This window comes from Aquarana catesbeiana, linkage group LG01 (genome assembly GCF_042186555.1).
Source record: "Aquarana catesbeiana isolate 2022-GZ linkage group LG01, ASM4218655v1, whole genome shotgun sequence".
NCBI lineage: Eukaryota > Metazoa > Chordata > Amphibia > Anura > Ranidae > Aquarana > Aquarana catesbeiana.
Window position 1 is genome coordinate 296,272,678 of NC_133324.1, and position 22,929 is coordinate 296,295,606.

General features: G+C 44.4%; 1 protein-coding gene across 1 annotated transcript in view; it reads left to right on the forward strand.

The window, feature by feature from the left end:
- Positions 1 to 22,929, forward strand: part of CHEK2 (checkpoint kinase 2) — a 116,244-nt gene that overhangs the window by 22,743 nt on the left and 70,572 nt on the right. The window contains exons 5-7 of the mRNA XM_073629340.1: positions 2,130 to 2,220; positions 22,454 to 22,559; positions 22,817 to 22,870. Of these exons, the coding sequence (XP_073485441.1) occupies positions 2,130 to 2,220; positions 22,454 to 22,559; positions 22,817 to 22,870 (251 nt within the window). The remainder of the gene's footprint in view (positions 1 to 2,129; positions 2,221 to 22,453; positions 22,560 to 22,816; positions 22,871 to 22,929) is intronic.

Consider the following 22,929-nt stretch of genomic DNA (forward strand, 5'->3'; position numbering starts at 1 on the left):
TGACTGGAGCCTTAAGATCTCTGGAGTGGGACTGAAGGCAAATAATACTGCTATGTGGGTTACACTGTGGGAGAGAGGTGCAAGCTTTGAAGAACAACTTCACTTTTTTTTTTTTCTCCTCATTTCTCTTCTTCACATTTGCACAGACAGTGGAAATGAGCAAATACACTCTGGTAAAATGGTGAAGTCATGTAAGTGTGTGTGTGTGTGTATATATATACAAGTAGATACAGTAATGTAGCATACTTCTATGAAGTACTTGTAACCATAACAACTTGCTTTGGTGCTGTGATTGTATAACTGAAGTGGTAATTAGTGCTGCTTGGTAACTGATTTTACTGCAAATGTTTTTATTCTTGGGTGAAGGAGGAGGGTGGCATGGGAAAGATTCGATGTCCCAATTGCACATAATCTAGTCTTGGACAGGTCAGGGGATGGATGGCAAGATGGGGTGGCAGCAGAGAAAGTAGTGGGGAGTGAGGGTGAGGGGAGTATGTGGGAAAAGGATAACCCCTGTTGGGTTTGGGGTGGAAGGGGGGAGAGAGATAAATACATGAAAAGGGAGAGGGGGAAGGTGTGCTTTTAATATTGCAACTTATACTATTAATACAAGATTTTCCTGAGCCAAAGGTATAATAGCATATTCCCAAAATATAGATTAATTTCACACATGATCCTGTCACAAGATGGCAGTAAAAGCCTGTCTTTTTCTTCTGAATAATTCACTGAAGTGTTTTGACCTGAAAGTAGAACTGAAGTTAAAAAACGTAACAATTTTCTTTTTCAATTTCTTTTAAATTTGCCGTCAACTATGTAGTGCAAGGGCCTGCCTGATTGCATAACCATTGAAAGTGTTTATGTTTGACCTCATGTTATATTATATAGTTTTGGTAAATCTAAAGGAAAAGTATACAAGAGCATTTTATAATGTATGGCCAGCCTTTTTTTTTTTTTTTTTTTTTTTTAGTTTTAGATTAAGTGGCGAGGGATTTGACGCCTGTCACGTGTGGTGGTGTGTGTTTTTTTTTTTTTTTTTTTCCCTTTTTATTGCTGTCCGTGTCTTCATGAATGGGAATCTCCCCAATGGTACAGTGATGGCTTAAAAAAAAAAACTTGAAAACTTGACAGAGGCTATAATCCTCCCTTACTATAAAAAAGGAAAAAGGTTTGCCTTTGGTTCTTTAATTCATAATCCCTGAATATCAGTCGCCCTTTAGTGAGTTCATGGGTTTGTCTAAGTACACAAATGCATGAATGAACAGGTGCGATTTTCATTAGTGACTGCTCTTTTTAGAGTATTTTCTAAAAAGATTAAAGTGTTTCTTAACTAAAAAAAAAAATAGATTTCCTGGTCCCTTAAAGCAGATTGAACAGCACAGCGCTTGTGCTGTGTAATCTGCCCCCCTCTAAACTGTAAAAATCCTCCCTGAACCTGCCACTTCCTGTATCCCCTCTCTGTACTGACCACGAAAATCAGGGTTACTGAGCCCTGAACACCGTCCCTCCGTCATACGCAGCTGTCCTCTTTGCTCACCTCTCTCCCCCTCACCCCCTCCTTGCCTGTCAGCTGGTGTCTGTGTGTCTCCGCGCCCTGCCACTATTAGCAAAATGAAAAATGTTAAATGCTCACTACCAGTCTCTCTATTATATCCTGGCATACCACACTGCATTAGGTTTTTTTTAAAAACGAGCATTGTAAATACTGATTTGGCTTGATCTTCAGGCCGGTCACGTGACTCTCGGCCGGTTTCCAGGGCTACTGCAGGAGAGGCTAAGTGGCCATGTGATCTCCCCGGATGATGTCGGAGGGAGATCACGGCCCCTCCTGCAGAAGCCATCCATCGGAGCTGTACAGCGGCCGGGAGTCGTGTGACCGGCCTGAAGACAGCTCTAAATAGGGATTTTCAATGCTCGTTTTTCTAAAACACTAATGAAGTGTGCTATGCAAGGCTCTAATAGAGGATCTGGCAATGTTTGAGTTATATGGGTTATAATAAACCCTTTATTAAAATGCTTGTAAATGATATGTGTTATATAAGGGACTTTGGTTTAGTTTACTCTTGCTCATATATAGCATTGTTAATTGCAGCCATTCTGCATGTAACAGTTTATTTATTTTTTTATTGCAGTTTTTGTGTTCTCTGACCTGTTGGTTGATGATCAATCTGTTTATCCTAAGGAAATTAGAGACCGATACATCATATCAAAAACCATAGGAAGGTAGGGTACAATGTCATTTTGTCTGCCTTAGTTTTTTATTATTATTACAGCAGTACATCAGACAAATAGTCTATGTATTCAACTGGATTTTTATGGAAACCTGAGCCCAAAGATAGAAAAACTGATGTTTTGAATTACTAACCAGAAACATGCATGCATCCAAGTCAGGAAACCTGGCTGCAAACTGACCTAAATTTGTTGCATGTTTGTTTATGATTAGCGATTCAAAGTATTGAAGTGAGAAGACTGGCGTATTTATAGCATATTCCTATCTGTGTATTGGCAGATTTCACTTGGCACAGGTTTACAAGCTTGAAACAGCAGTATGCCGTTTTGGCATAAATGGCTCTTAAATAATAGACTTGATCTACGATGTAAACCAGCAGTTCTGGATGTCCCAGTAAGCAAAAAGGAATGATCTTTATGGCTCTGCCTACTATCCAAGTATGAGAAATAAACCATCTTATTTTTGGGTTTGTGATGGAAGTGAAACCTGCAGATACGTACTGTTTTAAGAGAGCTCTACCAGTGTTTGTATGGGTTAATTTTCCATCTCATTTAGCTAAACACAAAACTGATGCATCCATGATTTTGGCCCTTTCCTGGAATGGACTGTAAAAAAAAAAATATCAAACACTTCTGCATTCTTCAAAAGATTGGATAAAATTTGAAGACGACAGTCTTATCTGTCAAGATTTGAGACACCGTCTTTCCTGAAACTGTTCTTATTCTCATGTCTTCTGTTAGAATCTGCCACACTATTTTCCTGTTCATGTTCAGTTCTTCTGTCATCATTCACTCATTCAATCTGAGCGTACGAGGGTTCACACTCTGTCCACATTTGCATCCGTCCTTTGTGTTTTTGGCTGCCAGTTCTTTGACATCTTCCTGCCCCTCCTTTAAACCCTCTATGCCATTTAAAAACACTTGATTTCTTCACGGAGTGTTCACCATAAGTGTGTTGTAACAGCTAAAGTTTTCACCTGCATTTTTGCCAATTTTCACGCACAAATTGATGTTAATCTGCTTCTCCAGATTGCTGTCACTCATTTTCCGCTAACAGCGCAGCACACACATATGTTGCTTCTTCTACTAATATATAAAGACTGAACCAACTGGTCTGCAAGCACAATTATATTGTCAGAACATGCTCGAGTGCGCGAATAGCTGTGTGACTCGCCACCATAGTTCTATGCTGCGGGCATTCGGGGAATTAAATTCTATCTCTGCCTCTATCTCTGCCTCTATCTCTGCCTCTATCTCATCTATACACAGTGGGGACGAAAAGTATTCAGACCCCCTTAAATTTTTCACTCTTTGTTATATTGCAGCCATTCGCTAAAATCATTTAAGTTCATCTTTTTCCTCATTAATGTACACACAGCACCCCATATTGACAGAAAAACACAGAATTGTTTGACATTTTTGCAGATTTATTAAAAAAAGAAAAACTGAAATATCACATGGTCCTAAGTATTCAGACCCTTTGCTGTGACACTCATATATTTAATTCAGGTGCTGTCCATTTCTTCTGATCATCCTTGAGATGGTTCTACACCTTCGAGTCCAGCTGTGTTTGATTATACTGATTGGACTTGATTAGGAAAGCCACTGTCTTATATAAGACCTTACAGCTCACAATGCATGTCAGAGCAAATGGGAATCATGAGGTAAATATGTACAAAAATATTTATCTTTTATGTGACAACACTGAAGAAATGACACTTTGCTACAATGTAAAGTAGTGAGTGTATAACAGTGTGAATTTGCTGTCCCCTCACAAAAAAACTCCACACACAGCCATTAATGTCTAAACCGCTGGCAACAAAAGTGAGTACACCCCTAAGTGAAAATGTCCAAATTGGGCCCAAAGTGTCAATATTTTGTGTGGCCACCATTATTTTCCAGCACTGCCTTAACCCACTTGGGCATGGAGTTCACCAGAGCTTCACAGGTTGCCACTGGAGTCCTCTTCCACTCCTCCATGACGACATCACGGAGCTGGTGGATGTTAGAGACCTTGAGCTCCTCCACCTTCCGTTTTGAGGATGCTCAATAGGGTTTAGGTCTGGAGACATGCTTGGCCAGTCCCTCACCTTTACCCTCAGCTTTTTTAGCAAGGCAGTGGTTGTCTTTGGGTGTGTTTTGGGGTTGTTATCATGTTGGAATACTGCCCTGCGGCCCAGTCTCCGAAGGGAGGGGAACATGCTCTGCTTCAGTATGTCACAGTACATGTTGGCATTCATAGTTCCCTCAATGAACTGTAGCTCCCCAGTGCCAGCAACACTCATGCAGCCCCAGACCATGACACTTCCACCACCATGCTTGACTGTAGGCAAGACACACTTGTCTTTGTACTCCTCACCTGGTTGCCGCCACACATACTTGACACTATCTGAACCAAATACGTTTATCTTTGTCTCATCAGACCACAGGACATGGTTCCAGTAATCCATGTCCTTAGTCTGCTTGTCTTCAGCAAACAGTTTGCGGGCTTTCTTGTGCATCTTCTTTAGAAGAGGCTTTCTTCTGGGACAACAGCCATGCAGACCAATTTGATGCAGTCTGCGGTGTATGGTCTGAGCACTGACAGGCTGACCCCCCCACCCCTTCAACCAGGGCCGTATTTACCGCAGGGCAAATGGAACAGCTGCCCAGGGCACTGTCACTGCTTGGGGCCCTAAGCAGGGCTGCTCCTTAAACCTGCGTGCTGCCCGCAAATTGGCACATAATCGGCGCTGAAAATACCCACACAGTCTGTCACAAGCAGCCGCAGCATCAACTGGCATCAGCACGCGTAGTGCCAGTGCTGCATTTTCTCGATCAAGGAGCGGGCCGAGGGTGGGCTTCACTGCTGTATGGTCTTGGCTACCATGCTGCAGCTCAGTTTCAGGGTCTTGGCAATCTTCTTATAGCCTAGGCCATCTTTATGTAGAGCAACAATTCTTTTTTTCAGATCCTCAGAGAGTTCTTTGCCATGATGTGCCATGTTAAACTTCCAGTGACCAGTATGAGAGAGTAAGAGCGATAACACCAAATTTAACACACCTGCTTCCCATTCACACCAGAGACCTTGTAACACTAACAAGTCACATGACACCGGGGAGGGAAAATGGCTGATTGGGCCCAGTTTGGACATTTTCACTTAGGGGTGTACTCACTTTTGTTGCCAGTGGTTTAGACATTAATAGCTGTGTGTTGAGTTATTTTGAGGGGGCAGCAAATTTACACTGTTATACAAGCTGTACACTCACTACTTTACATTGTAGCAAAGTGTCATTTCTTCAGTGTTGTCACATGAGAAGATATTACAAAATATCTTGCCCTGCTTTCCATTTCAAAGGCTGCAGCCTAGGAGAAAGGAGTTGCTGCAGAGGCTATATTAACTTGCATTAACCTCCCTGGCAGTTTTTCCGAGTGTGGCTCGGGGTTAAATTTCAGTACCATTAGCGGTAACCCCGAGCCACACACTGGATTGCATTGCAGGATCCTGGTGCAATGTGCTTACCTTGTCCCCAGGATCCTGCAATGTCTGTGGCTCTGTCCTACGCCCGATGACTCTGTGTGCCGGGCTCCGCTCCCTCTACCTCCCTGGCAGTTTTCCCGAGTGTGGCTCGGGGTTAAATTTCAGTACCATTAGCGGTAACCCCGAGCCACACACTGGATTGCATTGCAGGATCCTGGTGCAATGTGCTTACCTTGTCCCCAGGATCCTGCAATGTCTGTGGCTCTGTCCTACGCCCGATGACTCTGTGTGCCGGGCTCCGCTCCCTGCGAGCGTTGTGACGCACAGGGGGCGGAGCCCGGTGGCAAATTAAAAAAATTGGAAGTTCATAACACAGTACACTGTAATCTTACAGATTACATTACTGTATGAAATCATTTCACATCCCTTTTGTCCGTAGTGGTTTGTCCAGTGCCATGCATGCAGTTTTATATTATATAAACTGTTCATTCTGCCTGGAAACTTGAGATTGTCCATGGCAACCAAAAAGTGTCCCTTTTACATCAAAAGTGGTTTTAGACCAGCTAGAAAACAGCGATTAGTAAATTAGAACACTTGCAGAATTGAGCGATAGTGGGGAAATTAATTTTATTATTATTATATTATTTTTTATAATTATTTATAGTTAGTTATTTATCTTATAATTTATGATTTTGTGTTTCAAACTTTATCATACCCGGGATATCTACTAGATTCTTGTTTGGACAGATTTAAGTGTGTTATTACTAAGAATTACAGGCCTACCATATAAAACACCAAATTTCTATGCAAAACAATTGTACCGCTTTGAGACGCAAAAATCTGACATATTCATACCGCCAGGGAGGCTACGTAACATACACTATATTACCAAAAGTATTGGGACGCCTGCCTTTACACGCTCATGAACTTAACCATTTCAAGACCAAGACTATTTCTGACATTTGTTGTTTAGAAGTTAAAAATCAGTATTTTTTGCTAGAAAATTACTTAGAACCCCCAAACATTATATATATATATATATATATATATATATTTTTTTTTTTTTTTTTTTTTTTTTAGCAAAGCCCCTAGAGAATAACATGGCGGTCCTTGCAATATTTTATGTCACACAGTATTTCTGCAGCAGTCTTTCAAACACAATTTTTTGTGAAAAAATATTTAGCCCAATTTTTTTGCATATTGTGAAAGATGTTGTAGCGCCGAGTAAATAGATAGTGAACATGTTACGCTTTCAAATTGCACGCACTCGTGGAATGGTGACAAACTACGGTACTTAAAAAATCTCCATAGGTGACGTTTAAAATGGTTACCAGTTTAGAGTTACAGAGGCGGTCTTTTGCTAGAATTATTGCTCTCACTCTAACGATTGCAGCGATACCTCACATGTGTGATGTGAACACCGTTTACATTTGCGGGCGTGACTTACATATGTGTTTTCTTTGGTATGTGAGTATGCAGGGACGGGGGCGCTTTAAAACCAATTTTTTTCCCACCTCATCTTCCAGGACAGCTACTTGAGAGACGATTGGCTCCGCCCTCTACAGGAAACACAAGACACAATTTAAAGGGCCCCTCCCTCTCCTCTGACCCTCAGTTGTTTTGTGTTTCCAGACCCTCCAGGAGCACACCGTAATGTTTGTTTTTGTATATAGGTCTGGTAACTGTGGTTGGTGGACCCCCCTTCTGTTGGTGATATCCAGGACTGGTTGTGGCCATGTCTGGAGTGCTTTTCTATGTTTATAGACCAAGAAGGGCCCCCTGTATGTATTGGGTTACTTGCCTCCCTGGTGGTTTAGCAGCGGCAACTCCCTTCCATTTCCAGCCTCTAGCTGTGTGGAGAGGCATCTTCCTCCTGTCTTCCCCGTGTTGGGTGTACCAAAATGGCGTGGGAGGACTTCCGGTGATGTGGCAAGATGGCACCGGAACCGAAAGTGACATGATGCACTTCCTGCACACTGTTTTCTTAAAGGATCTCAATGCACGGGTACTCAAGGTACAATGCAAGGGACTCGCTGCTTTGGAAACAGTCTGCCAAACGAAGGGCAGACTATTTTAGCAGTGCAGCGGCGGTCAGGAGTCTCACCAGCTGGCTTATGTTCTCCTCTATGGAGTCTGAGGACAGGATTGAGGATGGAGCACCCGCTCGAGTTGAGCCAGCAACGTCATCCGAGTCCAATACTGCCCTCAAGGTAAGCCCTTATCTGTGGATAAAGAGCTTCTGCAGCAGGGGGGTCTGTATAAGCCTTTTTTTTTTTTTTTGAAACTCAAGTTTATTGTGAGTATACATATAAAGGAGGTTACAAGCAAACAGTAATTTACATAGAATAATGCAGGTAATAGTCGATTCAGTATAACAATGGAAGGTCTACATAGGGTTAGGGGAGGTAGTGTAGTATTGCTGTGAGCCTTAGTAGGTAACAACAACAGTAAACATCGTGTTAACGGAGAGGAGCACAACATGTAAACAGGGTTACATCATTCGGATGCTGGCAGGATAGGGGTGTCAGTTGTGTGGGAGTTCGTTCATGGGAGGTATGCATTTAGGGTGTTTAAGTCAAAGGTCCCTGCTTGTTTGGAATCTAGGAACTTGTAGGTGGGCTTTGGTGTGCATAAGTTCCATCAGGCAGTGGTTATTTAGGAGTGTGGTTATTTCCGAGCTGGAGGGGGGCTGAAGGGATTTCCAGTTCTTGGCAATGGCTAAGCGTGTAGCAATAAGAACATGGGAGATAACAGTTTGTGAGGATTGAGGCCAAAGTTCCAGGTCAAGGCCTAATAGTACCATTTGTGGAGACCGGGATACAGGAACCAGGAGAATGGAGAGAAGGAGTTTAGAAAGCATAGACCATAGCGTCGTCAGGATTGGGCAGTCCCACCATATGTGGAGTGGGGTACCTGGGGATCCACAATTTCTCCAGCAAAGATTGCTTGCATTTGGGTATACATGGGCAAGTTTGGTTGGGGTGAGGTACCAGTTATGGTGTATTTTTTGGACTATTCCCAATGGAGTAGGCATTTGGAGATTTTCAGGGGTGTTTGGAGTGAGCGATGCCATTGCTGGGGAGTGTAGGAGCGTTGTAGTATTTGTTCCCATTTTAGCATCGTGGGGGATTTGGATGTAGGGCAGGTTTCGGTGAGGAGTTTTTAGCAAAATGAGATTCCACGTTGGTGGGGCGAAGTGAGGTTGAAAAATGTCAATATGTGCCATGGCAGCAAGTTTTCAGACCATTGTATCTTAGAAAGAATCGATCGTGTTCTAAGATATTTGAAGAAGTCTTTATGGCCTATGTGAAAGATGGCTTGAAGAGTGTGGAATGATCTGAGAGTGGAACCCTGGTAAAGGTTTCCAATGTTGGGGATGCCCATGACGATCCATTCAGAGACATTGATGTCAGGGGTTCAGAATGTGGAGGGTTTCCAGTGGTATATGTTTGAGTAGGCACAGTGGGATACCCTTAGACGTTTGTATGGTGTCTTTCTATATCCGGATGGTAGCATTAATAGTTTCAAGGAATGAGTGAGTCTCATGGTATTGCAGGAAAAGGGCACACAGGATCAGTTTGGGGTGGGAGGTGAGTGCTGCTTGTTCTATTTGTAACCATGTGGTTTGGTGAGTGGTGTTCCACCAGGTTTTGGCCTGGTCAAGTATTGTCGCTTTATAGTAGGCTGCTAAGTCCGGTGCTCCCATCCCACCAGTAGTAACCGGTTTACAGAGAGTGGTGCTTTTAAGTCGAGAACGCCTGCCGCCCCATATGAATGTGGTAATTATGGATTGCAATTGCATTATTTGTTGTTTGAGAAAGGGTATGGGGAGGGTTCGGAATACATATAGAACATGGGGTAGGAGAAACATTTTAGCAAGGGCGATTTTGCCTGCCCAGGAGGCAGTCGGTGAGGTCTTGTACGGTTTTTTGTAGTTTGGCTGTAAGATTACTGAGGTTACTAAGGTTGATAGAGCGATGAGGGTGTGGTCAGTTGTATGCCCAGGTATGTAAGGGTGGAGTTAGGTGCCAACGAGAAGGACGTGCAGTTGGTAACATCATGTTTGGCTTGTTGGTCCAGTCTTATACCTAGCATGCTGTATTTAGAGAAGTTGATTTTATATAGAGAGACTTTGCTGAATAAATCCAGGGTGCTGTGGAGTGCAGGGAGTGAGGTGACTGGGTCAGTTAGGGAGATGATGACATCATCCGCGTACAGGCCAATTTTGTGAGTTTCATGTGCTATTGCTATACCTGAGATAAGCGGGTTGTCTATAATTGATTGGGCTAGGGGTTCCATGACAAGGGCGAATATCAGGGGTGAAAGTTGGCACCCCTGACGTGTCCCATTGGAGATACGGAAGGGGTCTGAGAGTAGCCCAAAAGTCATTACTCTGGTGCTGGGGGAGGAGTAGAGGGCGAGTATTGCCTTTAGGATGGTCCCAGAAAAGCCAAATTTTTGTAGGACCGCTGTTAGATAGGACCAATCCACTCTGTCAAACGCCTCTCAAGGGAGATGAGCAGAGAAGGCGTTTAATGGTGCTCCACCCACTGTATCAGGTCTATAAACCTGCGAGTGCTCTATATCAGAGGAGGAGGGTGGTGAGGCAGAGCTAGTGCTGGTGAGATTGTATAATTTGGAGTAATAAGAACTAAATTGGTCCTCAATGTTTTTAGGGTTAGTATGTTTTATGCCATGGTGGTCTGTAAGGAACGGGATTTTAGTGCTATTTTGCGTTTGAGTTGTTTAGCTAGGTATGCCCCAGGTTTGTTGTGTTGTGAATAGGATTGTAGGCGGGGGCATTTGAGGTGGTAGTCGAAGTTTTTTTGTGGAGGTGATCACTGAGGGCTTGTCTAGCTGTTTGCAGTTCAGAGTTGAGGAGAGGGATGGGGTTTATTAGCTTGTTCGAGAGTACGTATCTGATCTAGGAGTTTGTTTGTGATGGAATTATATTGTTTCTTCTCGTGAGCCCCTAACTTGATTAGGAGGCCTCTAATATAGGCCTTGTGGGCATTCCATAGTACGGTGGGGTTGCCCACGATCCGTCATTTATCGTAAAATATTGTTGCAACTCGGATAGAATCTGTTTTTGGTACAGCGGGCGTGCAATAATAGAGGTGTCAAGCCTCCAGATGGTATTGTTTTTGTTTGTGAGTGCGCCATGATGGCATCTCCAGGGATCCTAAAGGTCTTCCGAGTGGAGCAGGGAGGCGAGAGAGGTGGAGTGTTTGCGGGCAGGATTAGAGGTGTCTAGCGAAGCATCAATAATTTGGTTGAAGTCACCGCAGATGATCAAGGGGCCTTGTTTAAAGGGTTCCACCTTCTTCAACAGGAATTTGTAGAAGCGGTGTTGGTTGGTATTGGGGGAATAGATGTTAGCAATGGTGATGGTTTGGTTGTTGATAGTGGCATTCAACATTATGAATCTGCCATCAGGGTCTATGTCAGCGTGGAGTGGTTGGAATGAAACCGTGGAGCGTATGGCAAGCTTAACACACCTGCTTTTGTCTTGGCGGCGTTGGCAAAGTAGCAGTGTGGGTATTGCTTGTGGTAACAGGATGGGAGTTTGCTGGATGCAAAATGAGTTTCCTGTACACATAGTATGTCAGAGGTGTGTGTTAAAGCTTATTTCCACAGTAAACTTCTTTTGTAAGGGGGGTTTAGGCCCTTTGCATTAATGGATGTGAAGGTGATTGACATGTCGGGAGGCGGATAGCCTGTGGTGGAGGGAGAGGATGTGGTTTGCATGCTGTTAGTGGGTATGTATAGGGGTGTGTATGAGGGGGTAGACCTGTAATAAAGAGTCAAAGTAATCAAACTTAGTCAATAATCTAACGGCAATCAAATATACGTATACTGCAGTAGATAAAACCTGTGATGGTAAACTATGAACTTGGTATAACACAAAAGAGAGAAAAAAGACGCAGCAAAGGGTCTTTCAAGTGCTTGGCACTTTTCTTTCTCTGAGGGAAAGAGAAGGGAGTGTACATAGTGGTACGCTCATCAGGGACAAAATTGAGGTGTGGTAGTGCAAGTTCAATGTCTCAAAAATCTTCCAAGGAGCACTTGCTGGATTAAAGGAGTGGAGACATAGGTAGTCTTTACCTGCAGGGTGGAAGGAAGTAGGAGTATGGCGCCTGGGACCTGAAGCCGATGTCGGGTGCCACTGAGGCAGTGTTTCAGGTGGCGGTGCGGTGATTAGGCCCCAGTTGAGCATTCGCTTGATGCCATCTTTGAGAGTGAAGATGGTGGTACTCTGGTTCTGGTGCGTGACTACCAGTTTGGTAGGAAAGCCCCACTTGTATGGGATGTTGTTTTTCCTGAGGGTTGCGGTGGTCTGTGAGAATTCTCTCCTTTTTTGAGCAGTGGCAGCAGAGATGTCAGCGTATAGGGACACCGAGGAGTAAGGATCAGGAAGCGGAGAGGTGGATCTGGCAGCCGTCATGAACGTTTCTTTCACTTGAAATAAATGGATGTGTGCAAGGACATCTCTAGGCACAGATGCAGGGAGGTGGTTGGGTTTGAAAAGGCGATGTGCCCGGTCAATAATCATGTCAGCTTGGCGCAGTTGAGGTATAAGTGTGAGGAATAATTACTGTATGTAGGGGATCAATTCTGGGGGTTTAACAGACTCTGGTACCCCCCTAAATTTAATGCTATTCCTCCTTGAACGATCTTCTAAATCCGCAACTTTGGCTTGCAGATATTGAATCTCCTCAGCGTAGTGATCATGGGCATCCGTCATTTCGTTATAGGCCGCAGTGTGCTCAGTGAGCTGTTTTTCAATATCATCAGTGCGGTCTTCTACTTGATCTATTCTAGAATGTAGTATGGTGATCGATGATCGTAATTCATTACAGATGTCATGTTGTATTGATAACAGCATGAGCTTAAGTGTATGCTCAGATGCTGGCTGGTCAGTGGCAGGCAGTGTGGCTAGTGAGTCAGAGCGTTGCAGTTCAGGGCCTGCAGTGGCTGGGGGGTCCCAGTGCTGCTTCTTAAGCAGGGGAGCTTTGGTGGGTGAGAGGGCTGGAGATTGTGCAGCTCTCTTACCTCTGTCAGCGGGTGAGGGCTGAGAGGAATCTTCTGCTGGGGCTGAGCTGTCCATCTCCTCAGGAATGTGTTCCAGAGAGCTCCCGGGCTTAGGCAGTGAGGTGTGCGGCGCGGCGCCGGTGCCATCTTGGGATGTCCGCTCTGCTGAAGTAATCTGTGAGGCGGCGCAGCTTGTGGAGGCTGGCGTGTCTGCTCCCGGACATAACGATCGGGCGCCCGATGGTTCCGCTCCCCTCTGGTAAAGGAGTTGATGACTTCTATGAAGGAGGTAGTGGCTTCTTTTCAGTCCTTTAACGACAGAGTAGCTGGGCTAGGTCCTTCCACTACTAAGCCTCAGGTGACTCAGGAGCCTTCAGTCTCAGCTAGATCTCTACCGCTCTTAGTGTCAAAGACCATTAGTTCACATAATGTTTCTGACCTGGAAGAAGGTGAGAATCCAGTATCTACATCTGATGAGGAGTCTGCATCAGAGGATGAGGATACTGGTAGCTCAACTAGGTATCTTTTTCCAGTTGAGGATATTGACGAACTATTAAGGTCAATATATACTTCTGAACAGATTGAGATGCCTCAGCAAGCCCAGTCTGTTCAGGATAAGATATATAGAGGTCTACAAGTGTACATCATTCTCTCAAGGATATGATCCTTTCTGAGTGGAAAGAACCTGAAAGAAGGTTGTTCCAGCCTAGAGGACATAAGAGAAGGTTGCCCTTTTAGTCCGATTTTGAGGAGGTTTTTTTTTCAAATGTCCTAAATTAGATGCTCCTATATCACAAGTATCTAAAAAGTCAGATCTTTCATTTGAGGACTCTGGAGTCCTTAAGGATCAGATGGATAGAAAGGCAGACTCCTTATTAGAGGTCGACCGATATGGGTTTTTCTCAGGCCGATGCCGATATTTAGAAATCGCGGTGGCCGATGGCCGATATGTGATGCCGATTTTTTTTTTTTTTTTTTTTCCCTTCATCTCATAAAATCTAACAGTTAGACCCCTTTCACACTGGGGCATTTTTCAGGCGCTTTTGGGCTAAAAATAGCACCTGTAAAACGGCTCCCCTGCAGTCTCAGTGTGAAAGCCCGAGTGCTTTCACACTGAGGCGATGCGCTGGCAGGATGTTAAGAAAAAGTCCTGCAAGCAGCATCTTTGGAGCGGTGTATACCACCACTCCTGCCCATTGAAATGAATGCGCACCGCTGCCGAAGCGCCTGCAAAGCGTTTCAGCAGCGGCGCTTCAGGGGCGCATTTAACCCCTTCCTCGGCTGCTAGCTGGGTTATAAGCGCCCCGCTAGAAGCCGAATAGCGCAGCTAAAATGACGGCAAAGTGCCGCTAAAACTAGCAGCGTTTTACCGTCAACGCATGCCCTTAAGTGATACAGAAAATTTTTTACATTTAAACATTTATTAAACAAAACAAACCTCCAATCAGTTCACTTGTATGTAGAATTTAGATTAAAAAAAAAAACTATATCTTAAATATTAAATACACAAAAACAGGTAATCAAAACTTTTGAGCGAGAAAAAATGGGCTAACTTTACTGCTTAGTTTTTTTTTCAATTTATTAGTGTATTTTTTTTTTAAAAAATTGCGTTTGAAAGACTGCTGCGCAAATACCGTGTGACATAAAATATTGCAACAACCGCTATTTTATTCCCTGGGGTCTCTGCTAAAAATATATATATATATAATGTTTAATATATAATGTTTGGGGGTTCTAAGTGATTTTCTAGCAGAAAATACAGGATTTTTACTTGTAAGCAACAAATGTCAGAAAAGATTTAGTCTTTAAATGGTTAAACTGAGAGCTTCTACACACAGAGTTCAGTTCATTCATAAGTGTAAACATTGTATCTCTTCAGGTTCTTTTTATCAGATTTGGCAGGCTGCCCAGAGAGGAGAGAAGTCCCTTCACAGAAGATTTCAGGCAACTTGTATTGATTTCTATTACAGAAGTCATTTGCAAGTTGCGCTGCAGTTATATCGGCCTTTTTTATCAGCACAATCGGCCAATGCCGATTAAGTAAAAAACACCAAATATCGGCCGACCTCTACTCCTTATTATGTAAGGCTTGGGATACCTCTGCTTTTTCTTTAGGGCCAGTTGTAGCTACCACCTGTGTTGTTAGGAATTTACACGTGTGAGTCTAACCTCTGGATGACCTTCTCTCCACCGACAACCCCATAGAGGAGATCAGGGCTTCACTACTCCTTATTGCCAAGTCAGTTGCTTTTTTGGCTCATGCGGCAGCAGATTCTGTAAAATCTCTTGCCAAAACATCAGCACTCATTAATTCAGCTAGATGGGCCATCTGGCTGAAATCTTGGGAAGGTGACCTTACCTCCAAGAATAAATTTTGTGGCATACCCTTTGAGGGCAAGCTCTTATTTGGTTCTTCCTTAGAGGAAGTCCTAGCTCGTTCCTCTGAGAAGAGTAAACGGTTTCCACCTTCTCAAAGGTATAAGCCTCAGAATAAGAGGCCTTTTCGTGGCTTTCAGAACAAAGGTAATTTTAAGACCAATAGGTAACAGGCAAAGAAGTGGTCATTTAACAAAGACAAGCAAAAAGGGGGGGGGGGCGCTCTTTGCTCCTTTAGCCCCTAACAAAAATTCCCAATGATGCCAGAGCGGGGTAGGAGGGAGGTTGTCCCATTTCATCAAGGCATGGGCAGAGATTACCGGTAATCCTTTTATCCTCAAAATGATAGAAAGAGGTTACAGGTTGAAATTCAAAAACACCCCACCCCAGAGGTTTTTTCTTACCCATCTGTCGAGGGACCAAGAGAGACAGCAGGCCATGGTGAATCTGATTGCGATGTGGGAAACAGAGGGGGTTATTTCTCCCTTTCCGGTAAATCAAAAATTCAGAGAATTTTATTCTCACGTCTTTCAGGTAAGAAAGGCCTCCTGCGGTTTTCAGATGGTCATCAATTTAAGCGTCCTGAACAGATTCATAGTCTACAGATGTTTTCGGATGGAAAAGATTTATTCCTTAAGGAATCTGTTATTACCAGGAGTGTTCATGGTAACCCTGGATCTTCAGGACACTTACCTTCATGTACCAATCTGCCAGAATTATTAAGAGTTCCTCAGATTTGCAGTTCTCATGGAGAACGGTCCAAGTCATTGGCAGTTCAGAGCCCTTCCTTTTGGTCTCTCGGCAGCACCAAGGATTTTCACGAAAGTCATGGCCTATTTTCGAATACAGAGGGTATCGATCGTTCCATATTTAGACGATTTTTTGGTCTTTACCTGAGAGAAAGAGAGCCTTGTTCAGGATCTGCAATTGATCTTGAGGACCTTTCAGAAATTGGGGTGGAAGGTCAATCCGCAAAAGTCTTGCCTGGTTCCCTCCTAGAGCTTGCCCTTTTTGGGTTACCTAATAGACACAGTTGCCCAAAAGATTTTTCTTCCAGATGAAAAGATTTTAAATATTCTTCTCTCCATGCAGAACTTCAGGTTGCTCCCACAGGCCTCCCTTCATCAGATTATGCAGTTATTGGGCTTAATGACTGCAGCCATTCCGGGGGTGCTATGGGCCCAATTGCATTCCAAGCCCCTTCAGGCATTTCTTCTGCATCATTGGGATCGCAGAAAAAGCTCTTTTAATCAGCTCATACAGCTTCCAAGAGAGGGTTTTCTCAATCTGTCCTGGTGGGAGCAACGGGAACATCTGCAGGGAGGGAAGGGCTAGGCACAGTATTCCCCAATGAAAGTTACTACAGATGTCAGTCTGTGGGGCTGGGGAGCTCACTCGGGGGACTGGCAGGCCCAGGGAGCCTGGCTGCCAGAGGAGGCATGCCAGTCATCGAATTTTGGAGAACTGTTAGCAGTGGGGAAGGCTTTAATTGCTCTGGAGGAGAGGGTCAATTCAAAAGACCTATTGTTTTTTTTCAGACAATGCCACTACCGGGGCGTACCTAAACAAGCAGGGGGGCACTCACTCGGATACTCTTCTATTGTTAAGCCAGCAGATTCTGTCCTGGGCATAGAACAATGTCTCTTCAGCCAGGGCGGTGCACATCAGTGGGACAGCGAATGTTCTGGCGGACTATCTGAGCAGAGTAAACATCAGTGCCAGCATTTGGGAACTGAATCAAGACACATTCCAGGAGATCGTGTTAAGCTGGGGTGTTCCCAGAGTGGATCTTTTTTCATCCAGGCTCAACAAAAAACTACAGGCTTTCTTCTCACTGGAAAGAGAGACGGAGTCCTTAGGGACAGATGCGCTCTCTTTCCCGTGGAATTTCACTGTAGCCTACGCCTTCCCTCCATTTCCTCTCTTACCACTGGTAGTTCGGAAGATTGTTCAGGATCACGTAAAAGTTATCCTGATTGCCCCTTGGTGACCCAAGAGGAGTTTGTTCTCCTCGCTGAGAGCTCTCTCAATAGAACCCCCCTGGCCCCTGCCGGAGCAGAGGGATTTTCTCCGTCAGGGGCCAGTACTTCATCCAAACCCTCAGACCTTCCATTTGACGGCCTAGAGGCTGAGCAGCACATCCTACTTCTAAGGGGGTGCTCAGAGAGGGTTATTGAGACTATTCTGGACAGCCGTAAGTTAGTCACAAGAAAGATCTATGGGAAAGTTTGGAAGACTTTTGTTTCCTGGTAGAAGAAGACAGGGATGGATTCTTTTTCTATTCCCTGTATACTAGATTTTTTGCAGAGGGGAGTGGAGAAAGGACTTTCTGTCAACACCCTAAGGCTTCATGTACACGGGAGGTTGTTCAACCCCTCCTGAAAGATTTAACTTGATAGCTAGAAACCAGCGTCTAAAAACGTCCGTTTAGCCGCGTTTACATGCCGCGTTTGTGTCTAGAAGCGTTTAAAAAAAAAAAAAAATTTTTCTTTAAAATTGCCGCGTTTAGCCGCATTTGAAATGCCTCTAAACACAGCTTCTGAACGCATTTTTTTGGGTTCCAAAAAAAGCCTCTAAACACAACTGCCTAGAAACGACTATAAACGAACCAGTGTACTGATAAGATAACATAGAGGAGGGTTCAGGAGCAGTTGAAAAAAATGCCCAACTGCTCCTAACCATCTGTTTGCAAGCAGCAGTGTTCATGAGGCCTTAGGGTTTAGATTGCTGCCCTGTCTCGGTTTGTAGAAAGAAGACTGGCAGAGGACCCTTTGCTTAAGATGTACCTTTTAGCCAGAACTAGGTGTACACCCAGGGCTGTTTGAACAGATTCCTCCCTGGGATCTGTCGTTAGTATTAAGTGCTCTAACTAGGGCTCCTTTTGTGCCATTGCATGAGGCCTCTCTGAAATTGATTTCCTTAAAGATTACCTTTCTTTTAGCTATAAAGTCAGGGGGAAGGATTTCTGATCTACAATCTCTTTCCTGTAAGGACCCTTTCCTGAGGATTTCAGAGGACAGGGTAGTTATTAGGCCCGATCCTTTGTACTTACCCAAAGTTTCTTCCAGCTTTCACAGGTCCCAGGAGGTAGTTCTTCCTAGTTTTTGTTCCTCCCCCAAGAATGCGGAAGAGGAAAGATTTAGTTTTTTGGACGTGAAAAGCTGCCTTCTGCTTTATCTAGAAATGTCTAGTGAGTTTAGTAGACCCTCCAAACTCTTATGCCCCGTACACACGGTCGAACTTTGTTCGGACATTCCGACAACAAAATCCTAGGATTTTTTCCGACGGATGTTGGCTCAAACTTGTCTTGCATACACACGGTCACACAAAGTCGTCGGAAAATCCGATCGCTCTAAACGCGGTGACGTATAACACGTACGTCGGGACTATAAACGGGGCAGTGGCTAATAGCTTTCATCTCTTTATTTATTCTGAGCATGCGTGGCACTTTGTGCGTCGGATTTGTGTACACACGATCGGAAATCCCGACAACGGATTTTGTTGGAAAATTTTATATCCTGCTCTCAAACTTTGTGTGTCAGAAAATCCGATGGAAAATGTGTGATGGAGCCTACACACGGTCAGAATTTCCGACAACTAGGTCCTATCGCACATTTTCCGTTGGAAAATCCGATTGTGTGTACGGGGCATTAGTGTTCAGTGGCCCCAAAAAGGGGACCAAGACCTCTAGAAGTTCCATTTTCAGATGGCTTAGGAAGCATTTTGTGAAGCTAATGCCGCGTACACACGGTCGGACTTTTCGTCTACAAAAGTCCAACGGACACTGACGGACTAAAGCTGGCTGGTAATCCGATCGTGTGTGGGCTTCTCCGGACTTTCAACGGACTTTTTTAGCCTCAAATCCGACGGACTTTAGATTTGAAACATGCTTCAAATCTTTACGTCGTAAGTACGACGGACCCCGAAATCCGCTCGTCTGTGTGCTAGTCCGACGGACAAAAACCCATGCTAGGGCAGCTATTGGCTACTGGCTATGAACTTCCTTATTTTAGTCCGGTGTACGTCATCACGTACGAATCCGTCGGACTTTTGTGTGGTCGTGTGTAGGCAAGTCCGTTCGTAAGAAAGTCTGCCGCAAGTCCGCCGAAGGTACGTCGGAAGTATGTCGGACAGGCTGTCGGACTTTTGTAGACGAAAAGTCCGACCGTGTGTACGCGGCATTACAGAGCGTCGGGTAACATCCCTCCTTCCAGAGTTAGAGCTCATTCAACAAGATCTTTGGCCGCGTCATGGGCAGAAAGAGCAGGAGCATCATGGGAAGAAATTTCTAAAGCTGCTGTCTGGTCCTCTTCTCATGCGTTTATCAAGCATTATAGAGTCCAGATGCTCTCCAGCCACGACCTATCCTTTGGTAGGACAGGACACCGTCTATATTCCCACCCTATTCTGTATTCACTGGTCTCCTTTTGATTACCTGGTGGTGGTTTTTTAGCTATTCCTCTGCCGAGTGCACTTTTGGTGGAGGTTTACTTGATCCTCAAACAACTGAGGGTCAGAGGAGAGGGAGGGGCCTTTTAAATTGTGTCTGATTTGTGTGTCCTGTAGAGGGCGAAGCCAATCATCTCTCAAGTAGCTGTCCTGGAAGATTCATGGAAATACCGTTACTGGTAAGTCTAACAGGGTTTTTTTTTTTCTTATTTAACACTTAAAAAAAAATGATCACTGTTTTTGCTGTCACAAAGGATGTAAAAAAGTGACACTACTGTGTAGGGCTGAGAGATTTTCTCAAAAAAAAAAATAGTGACACCGTGCCGGTCCTGAGGAGCTGCGGGAGTTTAGGCAAGGCTTGGGCCTAGTCCACGGCGTCCGGCCTCGCGGACTAGGCTGAAGCTGCGGCCTCACCTAAAAACTCCTGGCCGCAGCTCCTCAGGACTGGCACGGTGTCAGCCAAGGTCCTGGGGAGCTGCAGGCAGGAGTTTTTAGGTGAGACCGTAGCGTCTAGCCTCACGGACTAGCCCAAAGCCACGGCCTCGCCTAAAAACTCCTGCCCGCAGCTCCTCAGGACCAGCGCGGTGAAAAAAAAAAATCTAAAAAAATCGATTTGCTTAAATTTTGAATCGATTTGACCTCTCAACTCGATTCAAGATTTAAATAGATTTTTTTCCCCAGCCCTACTACTGTGACAGTCATAGGTACTCTTTATGGAGGGATCTGGGGTCTCAAAGACCCCAAATCCCTCCTTTACACTTAGGCTTCATGCACACGAGACGCCGGTGCAAACTCTGCTGAACACATGTTTTTAAAAGCTGAAACCGGCGTTTAGAAAAGCCCGTTTTGCCGCATTTGCATGCTGCGTTTAGCCGCGTTTGCGTCTAGAAGCGTCTGCAGAGCAGAGAATGACATTTTGCGACCCAACTTTGGGGCCCCATGTCTCAGGGCCACTTGGAGCTAGGAACCCCAAATTTGGTATGCAAGCAGTGAAACTAGCACTACAACATATCCAATTTGGGGTTCCTAGCACCAAGTGGCCCGAGATACGGTGCCCCAAAGTTGGGTTGCAAAATGTCATTCTCTGCTCTGCAGACGCTTCTAGACGCAAACTAGCACTACAACATATCCAAAGCTGGGGTTCCTAGCATCAAGTGGCCCCGAGACGAATTTGGGGCCCTGTATCTTGGGGCCACTTGGTGCTAGGAACCCCAAATTTGGATATGTTGTGGGGCTAGTTCCGTCGTGTTTGCACACCAAATGTGGGGTTCCTAGCATCAAGTGACCCCGAGATACGGGGCCTCAAAATCAGAGAATGACATTTTGCGACCCAACTTTGGGGCCCCATATCTTGGGGCCACTTGGTGCTAGGAACCCCAAATTTGGATATGTAGTAGTGCTAGTTCCACTGTGTTTGCATACCAAATGGTGTTCCTAGCTCCAAGTCGCCCCAAGATATGGGGCCCCAAAGTCGGGTCACAAAATGTCATTCTCTGCTGCAGTTTACCATCATATTTCTGTGTTTTCTGGTCCAAAAAATAGGGTTCCTTTTTAAAAACACTTATAAACACAAACGCGGCTAAAAGCGGTACCGGCGTCTGAAACGTGGAAAACTTTTGCGTCTGAACCCATTTTTTTGCTTCTGGAAAAACGAGGTTAAACACAACTGCCTAAAAACGGAAAAAAACGAGACTGTGTACATGGACACATAGGATAACATTGAATGAGTTCAGGGGCAGTTGAAAAAAGTGTCCAACTGCCTCTGAACGCGCGTTTAACAGCGTCTCGTGTGCATGAGGCCTTAAAAGTATTCAAAACGCCAAAATATTTTTTTTAAATTGGCGCCATTGGCAGCTGAATAACCTGGAAGTGATGTTGTGATGTTACTTCCTGGTTACTACATCGGAGACACAATCAAAGCCGATTCCAGTGGGAGGGAGACCCAGGCGCAGCTGCGGGAGGGAGTGAAGTCCCCTTTGGCTGCTCGTGATAACGGCCGAGTGGCTCATTAGCAGCATCGGTTGTTATCATAAGAAAACCGTCCGCCAGCTCTAAAAAAACGGTACCGGGGTGATGCCTTTGGCTGCAAGCATCACCTCCGGTACATCTACTTCAACAAAATGACGTACAAGTACGTGTTTTTGCATGAAGTGGTCCAAATCATTTGGTGGAGGGTGGATTATGGTGTGGGGTTGTTTTTCAGGGGTTGGGCTTGGCCCCTTGGTTCCAGTGAAGGGAACTCTTAAGGCGTCAGCATACCAAGACATTTTGGACAATTTCATGCTCCCAACTTTGTGGGAACAGTTTGGGGATGGCCCCCTTCTGTTCCAACATGACTGTGCACCAGTGCACACAGCAAGGTCCATAAAGACATGGATGAGCGAGTTTGGGATGGAGGAATTTGACTGGCCTGCACAGAGTCCGGACCTCAACCTGATAGAACACCTTTGGGATGAATTAGAGCGTAGACTGCGAACCAGGCCTTCTCGTCCACATCAGTGCCTGACCTCACAAATACGCTTCTGGAAGAGTGATTAAACATTCCCATAGACACTCTCCTAAACCTTGTAGATGGCCTTCACAGAATAGTTGAAGCTGTTATAGCTGCAAAGCGTGGGCCAACTCAATATTGAACCCTTCGAACTAAGACTGGGAGGCCTTTAAAGTTCATGTGCTTGTAAAGGTAGGCGTCCCAATACTTTTGGTAATATAGTGCATGTTACTTAATGCAAGTTAATACAGCCTTTTCAGCAACCTTTCTCCTTTGAAATGGAAAGCAGGGCAATGTGATTGCATGACCTGACTAGAAGATTTTGTTATAGTTTTGCACTTTATTTTTTATGAAGGGGTTTCATGTGTGTCATTATTCTGGCGCTCTGGCCTCAGCTTTAAGTTCTTCTGTTATTTCAGCGGGGCATGTGGTGAAGTCAAACTGGCCTTTGAAAAATTAACATGCAAGAAAGTGGCTGTGAAAATGATAAGTAAGCGCTCATTTCGGATGAGTTCTGCTTCTTTGGTAAGTAGGATTTTGATACTCTTACCTATGTTTTCTGGTGCATTTAGTTTATAGAAAAGGTTGTGTGAAAATGGTTTGTTTTTCTAATTCCTCAAACAAATATAGTTTGTTAAAATCAAGCATGTTATGTTGGTTTTGTCTTTTTGTGTATTATCTGCTATGCTCACCAACAAATGCATTGCACAATTGGTTGGCTTGGAAACTTGGTCTCTTAGGACATGAACTTAAAAAATTAAAAATCTTCTTCTTTTCTGTAGAACCACACCATTTCCGCAGGCACAGAAATTGAAATTCTAAAAAAAATTAGTCATGTAAGTAAAAGTATTGACTTATACATTTTGTTATTTTATAATGGTGTTAATATACAATG